General features: G+C 32.9%; 3 protein-coding genes across 8 annotated transcripts; 1 reads left to right on the top strand and 2 right to left on the bottom strand.

Annotated features, from left to right (window-relative positions):
* Positions 1 to 562: 562 nt before the first annotated feature.
* LOC108334728 (myb family transcription factor EFM) lies at positions 563 to 3,288 on the top strand. Of its 6 annotated transcripts, none has more exons than XM_052869813.1 (6): positions 563 to 1,025; positions 1,368 to 1,597; positions 1,687 to 2,017; positions 2,370 to 2,446; positions 2,526 to 2,729; positions 2,823 to 3,288. In XM_052869813.1, the coding sequence occupies exons 1-6, from the start codon at positions 809 to 811 to the stop codon at positions 2,904 to 2,906; spliced, it is 1,143 nt and encodes a 380-aa protein (XP_052725773.1). In that variant the 5' UTR covers positions 563 to 808; the 3' UTR covers positions 2,907 to 3,288. The 6 variants fall into 6 exon arrangements, with proteins under 6 accessions (XP_052725773.1, XP_052725776.1, XP_017426146.1 ...); XM_017570657.2 differs by having other exon boundaries at positions 564 to 1,025; positions 2,526 to 2,706; XM_052869814.1 differs by having other exon boundaries at positions 565 to 1,025; positions 2,373 to 2,446.
* Positions 3,289 to 9,213: 5,925 nt separating this feature from the next.
* Positions 9,214 to 15,156, bottom strand: LOC108334580 (uncharacterized). The gene is made up of 8 exons (XM_017570441.2): positions 14,876 to 15,156; positions 14,520 to 14,804; positions 14,151 to 14,434; positions 12,583 to 12,711; positions 11,620 to 11,742; positions 10,933 to 11,040; positions 10,378 to 10,556; positions 9,214 to 9,596 (listed from the first exon to the last, which is right to left on the bottom strand). Exons 1-8 carry the CDS (start codon positions 15,009 to 15,011, stop codon positions 9,473 to 9,475), a joined length of 1,368 nt encoding a protein of 455 aa, XP_017425930.1. The 5' UTR covers positions 15,012 to 15,156; the 3' UTR covers positions 9,214 to 9,472.
* A 3,911-nt stretch (positions 15,157 to 19,067) lies between these two features.
* On the bottom strand, positions 19,068 to 19,983 carry LOC108335941 (uncharacterized). The gene is made up of 2 exons (XM_017572173.2): positions 19,665 to 19,983; positions 19,068 to 19,523 (listed from the first exon to the last, which is right to left on the bottom strand). Exons 1-2 carry the CDS (start codon positions 19,924 to 19,926, stop codon positions 19,255 to 19,257), a joined length of 531 nt encoding a protein of 176 aa, XP_017427662.1. The 5' UTR covers positions 19,927 to 19,983; the 3' UTR covers positions 19,068 to 19,254.
* Positions 19,984 to 22,176: the final 2,193 nt, after the last annotated feature.

Genomic DNA, 22,176 nt, shown 5'->3' with positions numbered 1-22,176 from the left:
ATATAACTTACACAAAAAGTATAAGTTTTCTCTTCTATTTTTCAATTATATATTTAATAAGACTGAATTTCCGTTGATTTTTTCAATAATTAATATCTTAGTTCGTTATTTTCAGTATATTTTTCCGCGCTAATTATTTTCTTTAACAATATTTAAACTCCGGCTTTTACTTAAAAAAAAGTCAAATTGAATCCAATATTTCTAGGAACAATACTTTTAAAATTAAAATTTAAAAAAAAAATATAATATTAGTAGGAATTATTCACTAATAATAATAAACAAAATTATGTATATATATATTATTCTTATTTTACTACTGCAAATTCCATTGTTATTAATTTTAACTTTCCTAATCACTAAGATATTTCATCGTCACATCATAATCTTAATAGTAATTATATAACAATAAAACATTATTATTTATTATATAATCATATTTTAATTTTTTTTACTGATGTATTATTATTATTTGATTTGAAATTCGTCTTTCAGACTTATCTGATTTGCAAATCACAATCAAAGTCTCTTCAAATATTCCAATTCCAAAGTCGAATCCCACCAATTCTGCAACTATAAATTCTCCGTTTTTTAATTCTTCTTTCATCTCTTCACTATTTCACTTCTCTCTCTTTCTTCTTCTTTCATTCCTTTCTCACTTTTTTGACTGCAAAATCAAATGACAAAAACAGAAGAATAATCTCGTAGCCACTGCAACTCACAAAACAAGAGAGAAAGAACAGAAAGAACAACCTTTTTTTATCATAAGAAGTTGCACTGTGACACCACCACCATCATCATCTTCATCATCATGATTCCCGTTCCTCATGAAGAACCAAGCTTAGATTTCAGACCCTCTTTTGTTAACAATATCGTCACTGATTTTCTCTCCCATCTTTCCTCCATCCCAAATGCCTGCAACAGGATGTCCTTGCTCCAGGAATTTCTCACCAGATTGGAACTTGAATTGGTCAAGATCCAAGCGTTCAAACGCGAGCTTCCTCTCTGCATGTTCCTCTTAAACGATGGTTCGTTTTTTTCTTGAAATAAAAACCACTTTTTGGACGTCTAACCAATGTTGGTTTCGACTAGTTCGTGAAGATAACACTCATCTCTCACACGAACGTGATTTTCAGTTCTGTTTTCGATGACGGGCTCTGTTAGTGAGAAATCATTAAGTGTTTTTCTGAATGAACTATTGTACCTGTGACGATGCTGTGCGTATTCGGAACATTACTAACTCGCTGAAACTTTTCTTTTACGTTGATAAAGATTATGTTTTGATGGTTTTTGGCAGATGGGTTGTGTTTATTTTCTCTTCATCTTTCAATGGACTAATATTAGTACTGTTCTTGCTTTTATGGTTGCAGCTATTTCAGCTTTGAAGGAGGAGCTAGCGAAATGCAGAGCTTTCAAGGCTGAGCCTGTTTTGGAGGAGTTCATTCCTCTGAAGAGAGAGTATGAGGAGAAGGAGGATAATGAGAAGGAAGAGGAATGCAGAAACAAGAATGATTGGGTGAGTTCTTTCCAGCTTTGGAACACAGAAGATGAAGCTTATAATAGGAGCAAGGCATGTAGATTGGAGCAGAAACAAAAGAAGGTAGTATTACAGAGATTGTTATATGTGTGTGGGTTCTGTAAAGTTGATGAATTTAATTTTGTTTGTTTTCTGTTATTTGGCCATGGCAGAGTAAAGGAGAAGAAAGAAAATCTATGGAAAAGGACTATTTCCAACATGATAGTAATAGAAATGTAGAGAGAGGATTTGTTATGCCTTTGTCCACTTACCTTGCAACAGAGGAAGAATGTGTTGTGGATGGACTTTCTCTCAAGACACCTGCAACTGCAGTGAAAAACACAAGAGAGGGACGTGGTTCCAGAATCAGCTCTTGCAGGGTGGTTTCCTCCGCTCCTTCGCCCATGCTGCTGCCGCAAAGTGGCCGGAAACAAAGGAGGTGCTGGTCGCCGGAGTTGCATCACCGCTTTGTTAAGGCATTAGAGGAGCTTGGAGGCTCTCAAGGTAGGAGATTAAAACTAACATAACTTCAATCTTATCCAGGCACCTAACTAGTACAATACAACTATTTTTCTTCTTTGAATAGCAGTTAGAATTTTGAATCATGGAAACTGTGGTTGGGTTATTAAATGGATGAATTAGGTATTTGATGCTTGAATTGTGTGGATATGAAAATCGTCACTTCTTTTTCAGTTTGGATCAGCCAAGATACATAGGAAACTGTACATATTGCATTGCATATGTATGTTATATGGTCACAGTGAAAGTTCTTTACAAACAGATTTAAGTTTGGAAAGTCATAATCATGTGAAATCTTAGTTCATAATTGTCTAATCTTTTTGTTATTTCATTGTAGCAGCTACACCAAAGCAAATTAGGGAACTCATGAGGGTTGATGGCCTGACCAACGACGAAGTAAAGAGTCATTTACAAGTGCGTTCGTGTTGTTCATTTCTCCCTGTGCCTCCTAATGTTTGACTTGAGATTAAAGCTTAGTAGATTGTTATTGCAGAAATACAGACTTCATACAAGGAGAGTTCCAGCTGCTACAGCCGCAAATTGTAGTATCTCTGGTGCAGATCTTGGAGGCTTGTGGATGCACAAAGAATCATTGAAGGGTACAAGTTATTGTTCTCCTCAAGGGCCTCTCCAATTCGCTACACAATCTGGGGACACGACATCCACAACAGAAGGTGACAACATGATAGATGATGATGTAAAATCGGACTTATAACTCTGGAATGTCACATTCAAAACAAAAACATGGAAAAGGTGATGTCTAGATGTTTTCTCACCGTGAATTTTGCAGATAAAATTAGAGGAGTTTCACATCTACTCAAGAACAACACATGATTACATAAAAGAGGATGGATCTTCGGAGAGAGGCTTTTGAAAATTTGAAGGACCGGTTTTACTTCCATCCCATGAGTTTTGATATGATACTCTGAGGAAAGAATAAGCTTTTTCACATTAAGAAGCAGGAGCAGTTTATTTTTCCAATATCACAATGATCATTCATTTCTTCTTTTTCCACGAAATCATTATTATAGAGCTGAAGGAGAAAACTCCGACACGTCTTTGAAGGGATTTCTGCAGTTATAGGTGGATTTTGGAGTTTCATGATTTCATGGATGACTTAATTAGCTTAGATTATCCATGTCTGAGAACGTGTACTGATTGTAGCAGAGTCAAAATAAGTTTATGATGTAACTCCCAGTTTTGTTCTCTATCTTGTGTATTGTAATAATAGTGGTGAAGGATTGTTCAGCTTTTAACTTGGAATACCTTGATTGATGCTCTATCAGTGTTGGAGGCAAAGTAGGTTATGAAAGTTGTAAATTTGTCATAATAGCTAGGGAGTGAGAAATAAAGAAAAAAAGAAGCTTGATACAATTTTGTATACAAAGTTCACAAGACTGTCAGAAAACTTGTTAAAATATGATTTTGATAAAAGGAAAAGAAATATTGTTAAAGTCTACATATGGAATAGTTGTGAACCACTCATATTTAGTGTTTGATTCAACTTATTTTAAAAGAAATAATTGCTATCTTTTGCAGTTTTGTGAAACAGAATTGAAAAATATGGAATGGTAATATTATTATGTCTTGTTGAGAATTTAAATGTAATTTTAAGTCTTTCATGTAAAAGTGAGAAAGTTGGAAGAAGTTAGTAAATTTATAATATTTTCATTTGAAAATGGTGTCAATTGATTGGATTTATGTCTATTGATATTGTATTTTTTTTAAAGTAATTTTTCTCTCAAAAGACCTATTATGTCTATAGGGAATGTTATGAGTTTTTGTTTGATTGAGTTAGCAAAATATGCCCATCAACCAATTATATTGTCTTTGCCTCTAAGATACTCTTTCATAATCAAGAATGAGGATTGCTCTCTATGTTTAATTTAACAATAATAATAATTTGACATTGTTTTAGTTTTTAACATTTATTTGACATAGTGTAAGATACATTTTTGTTGAATTTTCAGACGGTATATAATTTTAAAATTTAATGACACCTCACTTGTTAAATGAATATATTTGTCACGTTGACATAGGCATATTAAGGTATTGTCACTCTTAATTTAATTATATATTTAATTAAAATTCTTGTGCAGGTTAGGGAAAGAGAAATTTATTGGGGGAAAATCTATCTATTTATATTTGGAGTACAATTTTAATCTAATAAGTTATTATAAGAAATAGAAGTCACATGAGAGAATAATATTCTTATGCTCTTTGTGCATTTTTTTTATCTTCAATTTGCATCATCAATGTGGACCTTAGACATTGGCATCCAATGAATTTAATTGGTTTAATTCAATGGCATATTAAAAGTTAAAAGTTTTAGTAAAAGGAAGAAATTTATTGATGTTTGTGTCATACTAAAACTAAATGAAGCATATATATCTAGCATACACATATTAAGAGGTTACAAAATATATATTAAGCATTACTCTTTGTATTATCTTAAGTGTTAAAATAAATTGTTAACATTTATTATTTTTATTCATCAAGATAGTGGGTCAAATTTAGGGTTAGAATACCACCAAAATAGAAAAAAAGTTACGAAGACGGTTGTAAGAAACCGCCACCAAAGTCATCCCTTACAATATCAACTCAAAATTATGAAGCAAATTTTCAACCAAACTCCACTGACCAGACACCAACTTATTCCAATCTTTGAATCTACTCACTCAAATTTTTATCATTGATAACAATTTTAATTCTTTTTGTTTGTATGGGTTCTTTATTCTTTTTATAATTAAAAATATGATATTAAGTGTGTTTTTGCGTACACATTTTAATAATTATTAAAATTTATTTTTATTATCAATTTTCACAACAATATTTAAAGCATTAGATGATCATTGTGGTATGATAGTTATTAGAAACATTTTTCTTTTTTAATGGTAAATTACTTAAATTAAACGATCATTTAAATCAATTAGGACTTCAAGAGTTACTATAATTCTTAAGATAAAATATTATTTTTTACTCACAAGTTGTTAATAACATGATTTTTTTTTAATAAAGAATAACTCATGCATATTTATTTTCCATCTAAATAACATTATTGGATTCTTTTTATCAAAGTTTATCTGGTGTAACAAAACTACCCTTTTTCTGATTTCTTAAGAAATAAATGCACTTGGTTTCAACTTTCCATGTTTATCTTGAAGGTGCATGACAAAACGGTCTCTTTCAGATAAAATAATAGAGAAGAATCTTGTAGAGCCAAGGAGTCTACTTGCTCATACCTCCAAACTTATATACAATATAATATTCTATAATGATCAATTATAATATTAACTACAACCCTTTAAGATGATTATTTAGAAAATATTATATACTTACATTTTGAGTTAAAAATTATTTTAAAAATTTATTATTATTATTATTATTATTATTAAAGAAAATACTATATATAGGAAGTTTTTGTTTTCTTCTCAAACAATTGAAGAAATGAAGTTTTTCAAAGATGTCAATAAATTTATGGCATGCAATTCTTGCTAACATAATTTATACTTTTGAGAAGGCTTAAAAAAATCTATCAAATGCTCAATCATAACACAATTGATATGCTGAGAATAAAATTATTACATTAACATTAAATAACCAAATCGCATGACTAATAAATAAAACAAATGTGTGTAGGTTTAAAAAAATAAGGTAGGTCCCACCCTAGAAGAAGTCATTTCCTTGAAAGATTCTCATACCAGCCAATTCATACTTATCTATCGAAGCAGGTTTCTTATTTTCATCATATTATTATGATTAATGATTAATTTGTAAAAGAAAAAAACGCTTAAATCATTAATAATTATTTTTCATAAAATTTGATCTTAAAATTGGATGGGAATCTCAATGTAGTTATAGATAAGACAGATTTAAAGCTTACTTTAATTAATATTAAAGTCAGTTAAATCTGTCATAATCATTATTTGTTGATCTATTTTGCTATCTACTATTAATTTATTTTTATATATTTATCAATATCTAGTTTCGTAGATATCTCGACATGAGATATTATGTTAACAAAAACAAATTTACATTATATTACTTTACAAAAGCAATTTTATAAAGTTAAATTAAACTAAAGTTTTATTTTTTTAAAAAAAATCTTACTTTAATAGAGCAATTAAATTTTACCTATGGTAAAGTATGTTAATATTTTCAATGTTATGACATGATAAGAAAGGAAACATAATATATTGTACACGCAATACTATGAGTATGAACAAGGAAATAGCACCAAAAAGTGTACATCTTTAGATGCGTTTGGCAGAAAAAGCCAACTACCACCAACCAATACTTAACCCAACTTCAAATATATATATATATATATATATATATATATATATATATATATATATATATATATATATATATATATATATATATATATATATATATATATATATATATATATATATTGATTTCTATACCTAACTTGTACATATCTTATCTTAACTTGTCTCAAAATCTATGTGAAATTTGATTGTGTTTAACGTGTTTTCAGAATCTTTGCGATGGAACATTCAGTACCACTTCAATTTACTTTAGTTCTTAATTAGATTATTGGTCAACTTTTTTTTTCCTAAAGGACAAAAAGAGCCCTTGTCTTTTGTAATGGTACGATATTGCTTTGAAAATGTGTATAAACTATTTTTTTTATTTGTTATATAAATTTTTAAAATAATCATTTGGATTGAAAATAATTACAAATTTTATTTTAATTGGAAGTTATTTGAACTTGTGGTTGAATAAAAATGGGTGGATATTTGTTATAAAGAAGTAACTCGTGAAACTATTACTATTTTTTTTGTTAATATGATTTTTTTCTTAAATCTCTAAATTATTTTGCACCAAGACTACTTACTTTTTAATCTTCATAAACAATAATATAAAATAAAATAAATTATTATATAAACTTACATTAAACGATAGATTAATCTGTAAAAAATCTCTCATTTACCTAAACTAATTTCAACTAGTGCATAATTTAATTGAAATACATAAAATATTCTTATAAATATTTTAAAAAAATTTAAGTACATACCCTAATAATTGTTTCTGAAACAGGTTGTAAAGCACATCTTTTATTCCTCTGCAAGCTGGAAAGTTTGGCTTATTAGATGCAGTCAGCCAGGATAACTTTTATTTGAGAAGATATATATATATATATATATATATATATATATATATATATATATATATATATATAGATATATATATATAGATATAAATATGTGTTACATAAAGTTTTAGAAAAAAATTAATTTGGTACTCAATAATTTAAATTCTAGTATAATTATATTCTAAGGAATTAATATTTAAAAATTATAACTTTTGTCCATAATAAACTTATGTGTGCGTGTATATATTCCCTTTTATAAGTGGATTAATGACTCACTAACTACTTAATTAATATATATATACACTCCATTTATATCATATCTCTAATAAGTTTGAATTGGTTAATTATAAGAAACTTTGTTAAAATATATGTTATTTGTTTATTGGTATTACAATATTTTAACTCCATTTTTTTTTACATGATTCCTTAGAAAGTAAAATTTTATTTAAAAATGTTTGTTTATTCCATCATCAATAGTTGAGTGGGATGTTCAGTTCTAATAACAAGTCCATTTGAAACTCATCAAAAGGGAGACGAACAAGCATAGCATTGAAAAGACAAGCATAAATGTAGAAGAGGTCTACAAGACAACTTTTCCTCACATGAAAAACCTACTCGTTCCCTTTGCATAGATACAAGCTTATCATGTTAGCACTCTGACCAGCTTCAATAAGGTGCTTCTGCTCGACCCACCTAATCAACCATTGCCCCTAATAAAAACAAGTTACGTACTAAAACACATCGTGGGACACCCAATCATAGTTGGGGACGATTGGGAGGTGGTATTCATCCCTTCTTGTCACTCATCCTTAGCCATCCGATCAAGCTGCATTTAATGGCTCGTAGGATACCAACTATGTGTATTATAGATGGTATAGAATTCGAGGCATTACATTTTCCCTCCAACAATAACATTTTCAAACGTAAGTTCGAAGTATAGGTGGCCTAGACATTGCATGGTTAGATCATGTTTCCCAAACAATTAGCTTAAATGTAACTCCAATATGTTCACCGATCAGTATCGATCGAAGCGATAATTAAATGACCAACTTAAAACCCCTACGCCCAGCGGCAAACAACAACGTTAGCAGCAAGCAACAATGTCATCAAGATTGGACAAGGAAAAAGAGTTATGTTAAATTATAATGTCAAATGCCTCTCCACATTTTTTGCCATCTTCATTCATCGCCAGCATTCCGTGACTCCCAAAATGCCTACCATGAGAAACCCGCATCACCACTACCATATTGTGGCAACAAACTATAAATCCACCACCAATTTTTATCATGGCGCCACCATAGCTGATTTTCAATAACATTGATTCTTGAACATCTTTATAATTTCCAACACGTCTTGGAAATCAAAGATGATCCCCATATCAACACTCCATTGATCAAAATTCTATCGACAAGTTGATAGGAAAAAACTCAATAAAACCTACCATGATTCATAATCTGAACACTGCTAAATTTCACACAAGCAAAATTTGTAAATTAGATAGAAAACCCACGAAGAAAAAGTTTCTCACATAGCAGAATACCCTGTGAACATTACATATAGATAGATCTCGAATCAAAGTAGTTCTAGATATCAATTAGATAAATGCTTTAATGAGGCGTGATATAAATTAGATTTAATTAATTACTTTAGTTTTGCTTTGAACAATTTTTACTAAAGTTTTGCTATGATTTTTAAGTTGTAAATATCATTTTTAGTGTTTAAAAGTATTCTATTTTAAAACTTACATTTATTTGATTCTATAAATTTTAATTGAGAAGTTAAACATGTAAATCCATTATCTAAAAATTAGAGTTGAATTTTTGGTATTTTATTATCAATTCTAGACAAACATATTCGGGAGGCGGATGATTGTTGCATAAAGTTTGACTCAATCCTTCCATCGGGACAGTTTCTTTTAGTTACAGAAAGTTTTAGAATTTTGGCATTCTGTCATCAAATATAGTTCTTGATGTGAATGATTTTAAACTAATACCTAACCAGTATAATTTGAAAAGATGGAGAAGGGAAGCAAAGAGTAGATGCGTGAATGATGCACATGAAGAAAAAATTCAAGATGGTGCTAACCTCGATAACACTGGAATATTTATGGCTTATAACCATTGGATTGGAGTTCCGACGAAGCTATTAGGTTCAAGCTCTGTCTGTACATAGAATAGAATTCCAAAAATTGAGAATATTCTTGTAGAGAGGTTAGAGACAATTACAATATACAGTCATACACTCACTATTTTGCTTGGAAAACAAAAGAATATTGATGGTATTACGGTGTAAAACAATAGAGGTCAAAAAATTATCAACTACAAGTTGTAATTATCAAGGCCCAAATCCCTCAACGCATCGGTGGCAGCATCCTTACAGTTGCTATGTGTTTGCTTGGCTTTCCTTATGTATTTCTCAATTCCATACAAAAGCAAGGTTGTTCTGTCCAATACAAAAGTTCCAACAAGGTTACCATAACGAGGTAATATGATTCGCATTCTGCGGTTTCTAGCAATCTTTTTATTTGGCATTTGCCTCATGCAATATTTTTAAAACCAAATCGGTTATTGCTTTGGTTATAAAAGATGTTCAAAGTAGTCAAACTGATATTAATCAAACAATGCATAAACTATTACTTAAAACATAATTTTATAACTAAAATAAAAACATCGTTTTATAGGTTATTAATATATAATGTACACGTAAAAGATCATAATTCTTAAGTTTAATGAAATACACCAATATCTAATAACAATAACAATGTTACATCTAAAATGAAAAAAAAATGACAAATTACTGTAAAAAAAAAATTAAAGGAATCAAGATCTAAAAATTGTAAATTAATATAAATGACTAAATTATATACTTTATTAAAATAATATTGATAGAATAATTTATGCATATTTGTAATCCTTATTAAAATATGTTTTTATTTGTCTCAAAAATGTTTCAGATTAAATTTTACAAAAGTAAAATAAGTTTTTGAAAACACTGTTCAACCTCGTTTTAAACCAGTTCGGAAATGGTCTAGTTGTTAATATTAACGGAAAAATTACCAAGTCAATTCCCAGTTAAACAGAACTACCTGTTCAGGTTTTTCAAACTACATTCATAGTAAATGCTAGAAGACAAAGACTACAAAACTGCAAAACGAGAAAAAAAAATGCAAAGCAATGTATGATTAAACATTTTGCATAATAAATATCACGAATCATAAACTTGCCTGTTTTCTGGATTTCTCACAACTAGATTTCTGATCATAAGACAGGAGTTTCTCTGCATTTGGTGTGCTGCAGGAAATTTCTTCATGGCCTGAACAGCTAGGTCACCAGCACCAGCTTCAACGGCACGGGCTGCGTTTTCAGGTGATCTTAAACACAGCACAGAAATAATAGACATAATCTGTGCCACAAATAAAAGCAACAAAATAAAAAACAGGTACAAGATGTACATATATACATAAATTGGAAGGAAACAAGTAAACCATGAGTTTTAAAGAGAAAATTACGTCCATGATATGGTCTGATATAACTCTTTGTAAATGTTGGTAGCAATAGCATGATTAAGTATATTAGGAGTCTGAACCCAGTAACAACATTATAAACCATGATTACATCATTTACAAACTTCAATAGCCACTGTCCAATTGACTAATGCCTATTGGAATTCCTATAACGAAATTGATGTGCCCAAAAAGAACAATTCAAGACTTCGAGCAGGATGTTTTAGTCTGACTGATTTTACACTGGCTACTCAAACAGATATTGCAGATTCTCACCTCTTGCAAAACAGATGGGTCATCGGAAAACATGCATGAAAGTGTGAACAACTTCTCCATACCTCCTTTCCCAACAATTTCACTCTTGTTCATGTCACTTCCTGCTAACTGATCAATTAAACAAAGAAATGAGTCATTTAACTTAATGGAATGACAACGTTTAACTTAATGGAATTGAACGTTAAAAGTTATAAGCAATCAAATAATGAATATGTTTATGATCATTTCAGTTTTACCTACATTACTCAACTACATTCATATCATATATAAAAACTTACGAGTATAAATTGTGTTTGGATTGAAAATTTATGAGATTATTACTGCAAACTCCAGCTCATGATTTTATGGAAGCCAAGTGAATTTCATCAGCTACATACACCCAAAAACATGGGTGCATTCACATTTTTATTTTCATTTTAAAAAGATGCAAGGGATTTATCTAGGACACAAACAAACCACACTCAAATCCCAAGTGATTGAAATTATAACAGTATAATATGCAGGGAAAATTTTCAGCTCAAGAAGAAAATGTAGGACAACCATCAAAACAACAAAAAGAGAAAATGCAAACCCTACAAAGAACCACTAGCATTGGAAACCATATTTTGCAGAGAGAAATTACAAAAAATTAATAATAATAAACAAATGACTAGGTGGGCAGTCCAGAGAAACATTTTCAACCCATACCTTTGAAAGTAATGAGCAACAAACTTTGGCAACAGCTTTGTTACCTTGTTCACCACTGTCATCGATACATCTGAGTACTGCATCGACACCACCTTTCTCAGCAATGGATTTACATATTTCATCCTGCAACATAAAATACAAGGCATAAATACAATACAATTCTTGTGTCAGCAAGTCTTCAGTTTGAAGATGTGGCATGGCTAACACAGCATGCTGTATTGAAGCCAAGGAATGAAATACTCCATGGGAATAATGACTCAAAAAAAAAATAGTGAAACGGGACAGCTAGGCAACCAGACAGCAAATAAACATTTCCAAGTGGAGAGAATGTCTGAAGGATTGAGCCCATAAAAGAGAAAAAGGAAAATTGTTGAGAAGGTGGATGGTGTGATGCAACTCTATTCCTCTTCTCTCTCTGCCACTAACTTTTCGGATTTCCTTGCTCTGCCTCCTTTCTCATTCCATCAGCATCAGTTACTCCTCCTCCCAAGTATACACTCAGGGAGTTGATTTTACTGTTCATACTCAATAAGGCAGCAAGCGTACATTTTATTTATTGTGCCATTACACATGCAAAAGCCATACACAGGGATAAGAAGCAAAAGCCACCTAATAATTGACCAATGAGACTGCGAGTCTTGTATTAAGATACACAGGCAAATATACCGCCATTATCCCAGAGTTTAATTTCCACTAACATGTCCACCTGGCCTCATCTGAATCAATAAAAGGAAACCATTGCAGCAACTCAATCTTAGGAATCATTCACGGTGAGACAGTCCATAAAAACTCTTGGTCTTTCAACAGTTATTTTGAGACAAAGTATAACTGACAATTTGTCACCACAAAAATCACCTAAAACCATACAACTACATGCTTTATCTAATGGCTGCATTCCTATGAGTTTCCAATACAAACACAATTTTGCATACTCAACATAGGATTGGATATTACTCCACTTACATTTACAGCAATGAATTTCAAAGTGGTGCACGCTGGAACTAGGTCAGGTGAGCAAAGCCCTGCACTCAGACAATCCACAAGAGCTTCTGCAATTCCTATCTTGGCAAATTTTCGTGCATAACCATACACCTGAAAACAGATCAAAACGAATACTTTTGCAATGATGTACACATAACTGAAATGATAGCAGATTACAACTTCGAAAGACATGAACTAGAAATCCCCTATTCATATTCACCAAATTAAGTTCCTAATTTGCACCCTTTTACTTCTTTATTTTCACGTGTCCGTGTACATGAACACCTGTGACACTCCACGGACTATTTGGTCAAAAACAATATTCCCATCATCAATATTAAAGTAATCTGTAAGGAATGAAAGAACGAACCTAACTGACCCACAAGTCAGTGAATAGTTAATAAATGGGCAAAAATAGCAATGTAAATGCTGCAGGAGCAATTTTTAGAAACCCATCGTGAGGAGAGTGCTGAGACTCTGGAATTATCTCTAACCAATATAGAATAAGTTATACTAAAAGTAACTGAAACTTTTTTTAAGGGTTTAGTTTTCACACACTGCCAATATAAACATTTCAAGATTGTCAAACAAACTCTGAAACCTCGATCTCTAACTGAGCTGAATGGCAGTTGTGATCTGTGTTTCGTAAGGCTTTCTTGTTGTAATCAATTAGAGTTACCTATGACTTTCAAGATAATTATTAAAAAAAAAAAGTCAACAAACTTATTATACATGAACTATGTGATTAGATGACAGTGTAATAAACATTTAAATTTCTTTCATAATTACCTGTGAATTCATGAAAAAGAAGAATTGTTTCCGATACCCAAACAAGACTAATGATATATGGACACATGCTGCAGAACAAATGCTAAATATATATGACTTTTAAGATAAATCAAATTCTTGTAATTATGCATGGACACCTGTTAAAGTACAAACACAAAATTGACATCTTTCATTTCTCGATATCTATCCTCGTACCATATCATATTCCTCATCACATCATATTACTTAACATGTCTACATTTCTTTCTCTACCACAAGTGTCCATGGATAAATTTTACCAAATTTCTTTAACATCCATAATAATTGTTAGAATAAATAGTCTTTAATAGGATTTATTGTAAGGTGTTGTATGTTTTGTCTTGGACCTAGTTCTTAGATGTATCTTTTGGAATTTTCTTCTTTTCCCTCATATACATTGTGTCCCATGTATCCAAAGTTATTATAAATGAGAATCTTAAGAGAGGGAAACACACACTCTCAAATATCTTTCTCAAGTATAATAAGCACACTAAGTGCATGTTTGGATTAAAGTATGGAAACTTAGATTGAGAAGGTTTCATTTTGCTAACTGAGTTTGCAAAGGCAACCTCGATCTTACTTTCAATTGAAACCTGGTTTCAGGCCAAATGTAGTATGCTAAGGTACTTTTAAGGAAAATCAAACATACAACCAAACTGAGTTTTCGGGACAAAACGTAACTTGGAAGTGACCAAACGGTAAACCAAACATAATCTAACATATCATCAAGCAGCCGAACTCACCTGCGAAGCCACGACTCGATTGTCATCCGGAGTTAAAAGCGCGCGAACTGCGTCATACAAACACTGGATCCCCCTGTTCTTATGCAACGACAAGATCTCCAAAACCTGCTCATCAACCTTCAACTCCATAAAGGTCTCCTTCACGATCTCATCGCCGGTCGCCGCAGAAGCCACGACGCGAAATCCACTGCTCAAGACCTCCACATCCTGCTTATTATCAGCCAGAAAACCAATCACAATCGTCGGTCCGTCACACCGCTGAAACGTGCCCGTACTCTGAACATCTGAAACGACAGAGAGAATCAGCATTCAAAAGGAGAAATTCAAAACAGTGGCGAAATGGCAACGGTTGATAAACGAGTAGTCAACCGTGAAGCAACGACGACAATGCGTTTAAAGCAGAGAGAAGGAGCTCGCGAGATCCAGTGGCGCGGGGGATTTTGGAACAGAGCGAACAAGTTAACTCGACGGCACCGTTTCTGGTCGCAATTGCCGAATTAGAATTTGCATTTGGATTTGGATTCGAACACAATTCATGGAGCGTGTTGAACGCTATGGCGAGTTCGTGCTCGTCGGGTTCGGATTGGAGGTGCTTCAAGCGGTCCAAGCAGTCGATGACGGGGTTGGTGTCGCCGGGGACGGAGGTGACGATGCCTGCGAAACGACGTCGTTGAGGGATTGAGAGAGGGAGAAGAAGGTGAGAAGGTGAGAAGAGAGAGAGGAACCTGAGAGATCGACGCCTTGAAGAGTGAGGGTCTGGATGGCGTCTTGGAGGGCCTCGGTGGGGTCCATGCCGAGGTCGTCGACGTTCTCTTTCACAAGTTCTTCGAAAGCTTCCTGCGAGATCGTACGCGTCGCCATTGCTTCTTCTTTCACTCTCACTCCTCTCTTCCTGTCTTTCCTTTTGTTTCAAGGTTCTTGAGTTTTAGCCTGTGACTGGTGAAAGTATATGCTTACTAGGGTGAACTGATTTTGAAAATGGAGATTAAACGCGGTAAGATCTACCAGGGTTATGTTTGCTATCTATTTTATCCTCTATTTGCTTCTAGCTTTCTTCAACACTTTATTTTTTTTTTTCGGACGATCTCCATAGGAAAAGTCTCAACTTGTTATTAGATTTTAATTTAGTATCAATTTCATTTCCAAATTATTTATCTGCATCATAGTTTATATAATTAACTTGTGGTATGAAAATTTGTACGAAAAAGAAAAATTAAAAAACGAAATTATAGTGACTTGAACATACATACATAATTATCTGAAATTGTGTATCATATAATTAACTAAAACCTTTAGAGAACTCAAATATCTTAACAAAAAATTCGAAAAATTCAATTAAATACATGAAGAATTGAAATAACTCTCATAGTCATACGTAGAATTTGGTAAAGTTAATGTAGAAGTCAAATAACTTACATTCATAGAGCTATGTAAGGATTGAATAATGGTTAAAATGATGGATTGAATATTGGTTAAGATTATGGAAATTAGCTCACTAAAGCTTATGCGCGTATACTTGGACTGAAATTGATATCGGATCAATAAGCTTGGTGTAACTGATGCATATAAAGGCTTGGTGTAACTGATGCATGTAAAGGCTTGGTGTCGCTGACGCACATATATGGACTTGATGTAGTGTATTTGTACTGTATGATCGCTTAGTCAGTTATTGACCGAATGGTCTACGATAGTAGCGCACTAGAGCTCGAATAAGTCAATCACTCAATCAGACTCTAGGGATGGTCGAACTATCATAAACATTTAAACACCTTAAGTGTCACCAATAATCAAGTTTACAGGTAAAGTATGCTTATCATATATTGGGCCATGATTAAGCCTATAGTAATTATAAGCCTATCTTGAAATCTACAAATACAAATTTGAGGTAAGGAGGTAGGTGATTGTATTTATTACGAATTTAAGATTTTACTGTGTTAACCAAATGGTCATAATACTAACTTGAGCATCAGAGTATTTTTGACAGATACACCAATACGGCTTGGAGACAAAGTATTAACGATTTAGGATAACTTTATAACTGAGACTGAAAACAATGTTAAGAGGGCTGGAGAAAAGTGTGAAGGAGTGTTTTGATTGTGATTTCAAACCCCACATCCGAAACCGTATTTAATTATGATCAAAAGTATCTTATGTAGTTCATAAACATATATGATTTTTGGAAGTGAATCTTGTTTATAAATCAATAGTTACTGGACAAGTTTGAAAGGTGTTGCCAAGGTTTTTAGCATAGTTGGTGCATGTGCAGAATTGGATGGAAGCCGCTGGAGAATTGGTAGGTAAAGTTTAGATAAACATGGAAAGGCTATTAGATCGTGATGATTGTGTTAATCATGTTTTAAGGTTGCATGAGTGCAAAATTAAAAAAGGGGTGTTGTTGTGTGTGTTCTTATGGGATAGTGACCCATAATTTTGTTGTTGTTTTGTTTAAAATTGTGTTTAGTTTAGATTGCTTAAATTATTGTTCTTATATGTTATCTTATTATGAATTGAACACATAAAGTGGATTCAACATGACACTAGTAAAAAAAGCTATTTTAACTCGGTTTTACTGAAACCGAAGCGTATAAAAGCATGGTGATAGTTTTGTAAATACTGAGTGATTATATGCCTCCGTTATTTTTGAACCGGTGCCTATGCTTGTTATTGTCTCGGGTCAAAGGACAACCAAAGCATAAAAGTCATGTCACTTCACCACTGCCAATGGGTTTTTTTTCTTCTGACAAAGCGCTATCACCTCGGTTCAACTCAGAACCGAGGCATAATATGCATTACTGCTTCGGGTACAGGCCCAATCGAAGCATAATGGGATGCCCTTAGGTTAAAATCTGAAAAGGCTTTTCTTTTTCTCTCTCGCACGAGATTTTCTCTCGCACGCCTCTCTCATCTTTGCCTCTCCGTCTAGCCATCAAGATGGTCTGTGCCTCCCTTCGTCGGTACTTCTTCCAAGGACTCCACGGTGCCTCCAGTTCTCTCGCTGCTGCCACTTATTCCTCCGACAACTGACACCGTTGCTCCAGTTCTCACCTCTCACCGATCTCTCTGCTCTTCCTCCGATTCTAACTCAAACCCTCCCGCCAGACCCTCCCAACCCATCATCATCCAACCAGTTTCCTACCCTGTCAAGCCCAAATCCCCACCGCTAGAACCCTCGCCGGAATCCTCACCACCACCTGCCGAACTGCAATCCCTCCGCCTGCCGTCGGACTTGTAGCGCGCATGGAGGCCAGATCTGTGGTCATCGTGAGCCTCCAATGTTAGATCTGTGGTCATCGTGAGCCTCCGGCCACCATCGCGCGTTTCTCCCCCAACGACGAGTGTGTCGTCTCCGCCGACGCCTCCGGTACCGTCATGATCTGGGGCACGTGAAACGATCTCCAGGCGCATCGACCACCTTCAGTGGTCCCCCGACGGCCTCCGAATCATTGCCTGCGGCGAAGGCCTAGGATCTTCTCGAAGCTTCTTTGTGTGTGTGTGTGATATTATGTTTGACTTCGTTTATACGTGTGTTGTTGTTCTTACTGAAACATGCTTTGAGTTCTTACTATGCTATGAACCCCCAAAATGAAGCCTTGAGTTCTTACTATGCTTTGTGTGTTGTTGTTCTTGCTGAAACAGGCTTATTGGTTGGCTGATAGTGAAGAGATGATGCCTAAGCCAAAGGATGGTTGTTTACCAGCTTTGGGAACATGATCATTTCACAGTGAATCAGTATCTTAAAATTGAAAAAGAAAAACAAGTTACCGTCTCGGTTCCCTAAAAACCGATGCATAATCCATTCTTTTCTGACTCAGTTCATAACCGAGGCATAAAACCAATGTCTTATTACCTCGTCTGAATGCTTCGATTGTAAAACCGATGCGTATAAACAAAAGCAACCGGTGCCATTTTCTCGTAATGGAGTAGTGTGAGTGTCTAAATTTACAGAATATAATTGATACTATAAAACTAAAAGCAATAATTAAGGAGGTAGAGTGAAAACGGTGCATCCACATGATATGTAGCGGAGGTTTCCGAAACCCTAATAATTAGCAATGATTTTGAAAACCTTAGTAAATAATAACGATTTTGAAAAACTTCAACAAATGATTCTGAAAACCTCCCAATAACAATGGTTAAACAAAAATCGTTAATAATTATTTATCAATGCTGTTTTTCTCAACAATTTTCATAACCACATAAAATATATTTACTAGAAATTAAAACCATCCATAATGTAAAAATTAACTCCTAATAAAATTTGACTTTTGTTGTAATAAACACAAATTAAAATCATTACCTGTCATTAAACTCATTAAACACAAATTTGATTTTGGCTCTTGAGTACTTGTAAAGCATTGTTGTTGGCGCAATAGACCCTAACCTAGTTTTGCACCTTTAATTCCCTAGCTAAATCCTACAACCATAAGTTTTTTTTTATGATAATATTAATATTCATTGTCTTTTTTAATCCATCTTTGTTAATATTATTTTTTAAATGTATAAAGATTTTTTAACTGATAACTATATTTTTTTTCAGCTCGTCAATCAATATTATTTTTAGGTCAATATTATTTTTATAGATATAAATCATTTTGTTAACTTTATTAATGATATCAATTAAGACTTCTTAATATTAACAAAAATAAATCCTAGTTATATTTATTCCCAGTTAACATTAAAAAATAAATCTAATAAACTAATAGTAACATGAATAATACAAATAACTCTTATAGACATTAAAAATAGGAAAATGATATATGTCTACCTTTTAATTTTTCGATACCTATCCAATACTCAATAAAAAGTTAATACTTTCATTTTTTATTTAATTCCTTATAAGTTATTTTACATTTTAATATAAAATTATAATTTTATAGATGTTGAGTGAGTGTGGAATAAAAAAAAAAGAGTATAATGTATCATAACTCCCTACGTGTTCTTTATAATCTTTCACCAACGCGCATTACAGTACTGACAAAGTATCATTGGAATCAAAATCAATCAAGTTGAAGCAACAGCATAACTTATTTTCAGAAAACTTGGGACAAAACATATAATAAGAGAAACAAAAATATAGCAAGTTTCAGTAGTTGGTGCAATTCTATCATGGCCGCTGCCAGAAGGGACGGAACATTGGCATGACAGCAAACTTCATGGTGCCATTGTTGCAATGGAAGCCATTTCTCTCACCGCAGGCGAAGTAATGAGGCTGCCATTTGTGCAACACAAACTTAAACCCCTCTCCTCCACCTTGAACCGGACTTGCCAACATCTTAGCCTTTTTTATGTCACACTTCAAGAAGCTCCCATAGCTTTTGAACATGTACACACTGTGTGGGAAACTGGTGGCATTTGGAGCATCATATTTGAACACTGCATAACAAATTCAATCAAATCATGTTCATTCGTTAGCATATTTCAATGATCAGCTTGACACACAAAATGAGTTACGAAAACATAACGCAGAAGAGTTTGGATTTTCCTATGTTAGAAATGGTTTAGTGGGAAAGTGACCTAGAGTATCATTGAGGTAGAAAGGGGCGCTCTTGATGGCCCAATCATTGTAGTTGTAGCCAAAGTGCCAATGCTCAGAACCACCGACAAGAATCTGGGATGGTTGTTGCTGTGTTTTGTTTTGATGATGATTCCCAAATCTGGACCACCAATCGGTGTAGTTGAAAGCAGGGAACCAATCCTTGTTGGCCATGCTCACTGAAAACATTGAAGCACTCATTATAACTATTATCATCACTGCATCTCTAAACTTCACACCCATTTTGGCTAAACAAAACAAGGGAATTAATGTAGTGAATGTGAAGTCTGATTAGGTTTTTGTTGTTGAGAGAATGGTTGGAGTTAAAGGACATTTATATAGGGAGAGAGGAGGAAGAAAAAGAGTGAATCGTGTATTATGTATTTGACTCCAATGTCAAATGGTAGTGAAAAATGGCCAAATCAACTTTATAGTTATTTGTTGGTGGGTATACTGCAATTAAACATGATAGTTGAAAGTATGTTGTGTTTTCATTGGCTTTTATAACTTTTCTTCTTCCACACTTGACCTCTTTTCATGAACATGAGTTTGACTTTGAGCATAAAAATGGGAATTAATTGATAGGTTTGACATTTATTTTGAACTTTGATCGTAAGAGATGAGCTGAAAGTTCGTAATTACAAGAAATAACATCTTTTGGTTTCTATGATAACATTGGAATCGGATAAAGTAATATTTTTTTACCATAGTTAATCCTTTTTTAAAAACTCTTTTCGGTTGAAATACAATAAAATAAATTGAAATTACATATATTTTTATTTTTATTTTTCAAATTACAAATAATACCTAGTTAATGAATTTTTCTTAAGTCTATAAAAAGATGGGTATGAAGACAAATGTGATTTATTGAATGTAATAAAACTCATTCCCCTGTTAAATTTTTTACATTCAATAGCTTTATAAAGGAACAATCTTAACTTCATGGCTTGCATTGATATTTTCCATGTAACACCTTTATTTTATATTAATCATTAAAAAAAATGTTTATTATTAACTAACATAATTTATCGATAATAGAAAAATCATTAATAATATAATTTTTTATGAATGAATTATCAACTATAAAAATTTTTATGAATGAATTATCAATTATAAAATTTTGTATTAGTAAATTAGTCGTCGATAAATTTTATTGATGAATCACGAAATTTGTAGTTAGTTACAAATGACTACAAATCTATCGTTAAACATCCGTCAATATCTATATGATATATAATTATTGACAAATTTTGACTATTAATGAAATTTGTTGGTAAAAATTGAGATTAAGTCTTCTTCTTCCTCTTCATCTTTCTCTTTTTTTTTTCTTGTTTTTCCTTTTTTTTCATTATCTTCTCCTCATCACAACACTATCAAACTCATCCTCCTCCTTCTCCTTTTCCACCCCCTCGTTCTCTTTATCTTCTTCTCTTATTCTTTTTCACATGTATTTCTTGTTAATATATAAATTTTTTTATTATACTAAGTAAGAAACTTATTATAGAGTTTGTCGAATAAAAAAGGGTTAAATATGTTTTTAGTTCCTAAACTATTGGTCGTTTCTGGTTTTAGTCCATCTTTCAAAATAAGGTACAATTTGGTCCTCATTCTTTTCGAAACTTTGGTTTTAGTCTTCTAAAACTAACACCTTTAAAAATTAGCTGACATGACTAACGGTAGACTGACACACGATTTTTTTTCAAGTGTTTCTCACCTTTTTTCCCCTTCTCTCTCTTCCTTCCATCTTCCACCCAACTTCATCTTTCACAGCAGAATGCCACAAAATCTCCAACTGGGAGCCCAATCGCGAACCACCAAACCCTTCCCCGATTCTTGAACCCTCTCGACAAAACCCTCTGGCAACCATTCATCTTCTCTGAACTCCGAATTTATGCCGAACCCGATTGGTGGTCTCACAACCCAGATGAAACTCTTTCCACAACCCGATTGCTGGATACATGCATGTACCATTATTAAGCAAATGTTGGCCAGAGCTTATTTTTTCTGCATGATAATGGTGCTTACATAAGCTGCAGAGTTTTAAAATTGTTCCAAATGGAAATGATAATACAATAAAAATGGTGCTTACACTGGGTCTTTAAATCTCGCAATTCCCTCCTATCTCTGCAAGTTTAAAGCATATCAGCTTTATAAAAATATTGTATGTGAGTAGTTGTTTGGCCCATCATATTTTGTAAATTCTTCATAATATAAATTCTTTTATTACATTGTTTTTGTACTCAGTAGCTTGAGTTCATGAACACTTTCTTCCAGCCAGAAAATTAGTTTTCTATGTCCCAATATCTAGAAATGAAGATACAATATTCTGGGTGGAAGATGGAAGGAAGAGAGGGAGAAATGGTGAGAAACACTTGAAAAAAAAAATAGTGTGTCAGTCTACCGTTAGCCACGTCAGCTAATTTTTAACGGTGTTAGTTTTAGAGGACTAAAACCAAAGTTTCGAAAAGAATGAGGACCAAATTGTACCTTATT

Source organism: Vigna angularis, chromosome 10, assembly GCF_016808095.1.
Source record: "Vigna angularis cultivar LongXiaoDou No.4 chromosome 10, ASM1680809v1, whole genome shotgun sequence".
NCBI classification, from domain to species: domain Eukaryota; kingdom Viridiplantae; phylum Streptophyta; class Magnoliopsida; order Fabales; family Fabaceae; genus Vigna; species Vigna angularis.
This window is presented reverse-complemented; position numbering and strand designations above follow the sequence as displayed.

Coding starts and splice junctions, on each gene's coding strand:
- LOC108334728 (XM_052869813.1), top strand. CDS start 809: ATGATTCCCGTTCCTCATGAAGAACCAAGCTTAGATTTCAGACCCTCT. Junction 1,598..1,686: donor TGGAGCAGAAACAAAAGAAG/GTAGTATTACAG, acceptor TGGCCATGGCAG/AGTAAAGGAGAAGAAAGAAA. Junction 2,730..2,822: donor ACAACATGATAGATGATGAT/GTAAAATCGGAC, acceptor TGAATTTTGCAG/ATAAAATTAGAGGAGTTTCA.
- LOC108335941 (XM_017572173.2), bottom strand. CDS start 19,926: ATGGGTGTGAAGTTTAGAGATGCAGTGATGATAATAGTTATAATGAGT. Junction 19,524..19,664: donor CTACCTCAATGATACTCTAG/GTCACTTTCCCA, acceptor TTTGTTATGCAG/TGTTCAAATATGATGCTCCA.
- LOC108334580 (XM_017570441.2), bottom strand. CDS start 15,011: ATGGCGACGCGTACGATCTCGCAGGAAGCTTTCGAAGAACTTGTGAAA. Junction 14,805..14,875: donor TCAAGGCGTCGATCTCTCAG/GTTCCTCTCTCT, acceptor GTCGTTTCGCAG/GCATCGTCACCTCCGTCCCC. Junction 14,435..14,519: donor ATTGTCGTCGTTGCTTCACG/GTTGACTACTCG, acceptor CTGTCGTTTCAG/ATGTTCAGAGTACGGGCACG.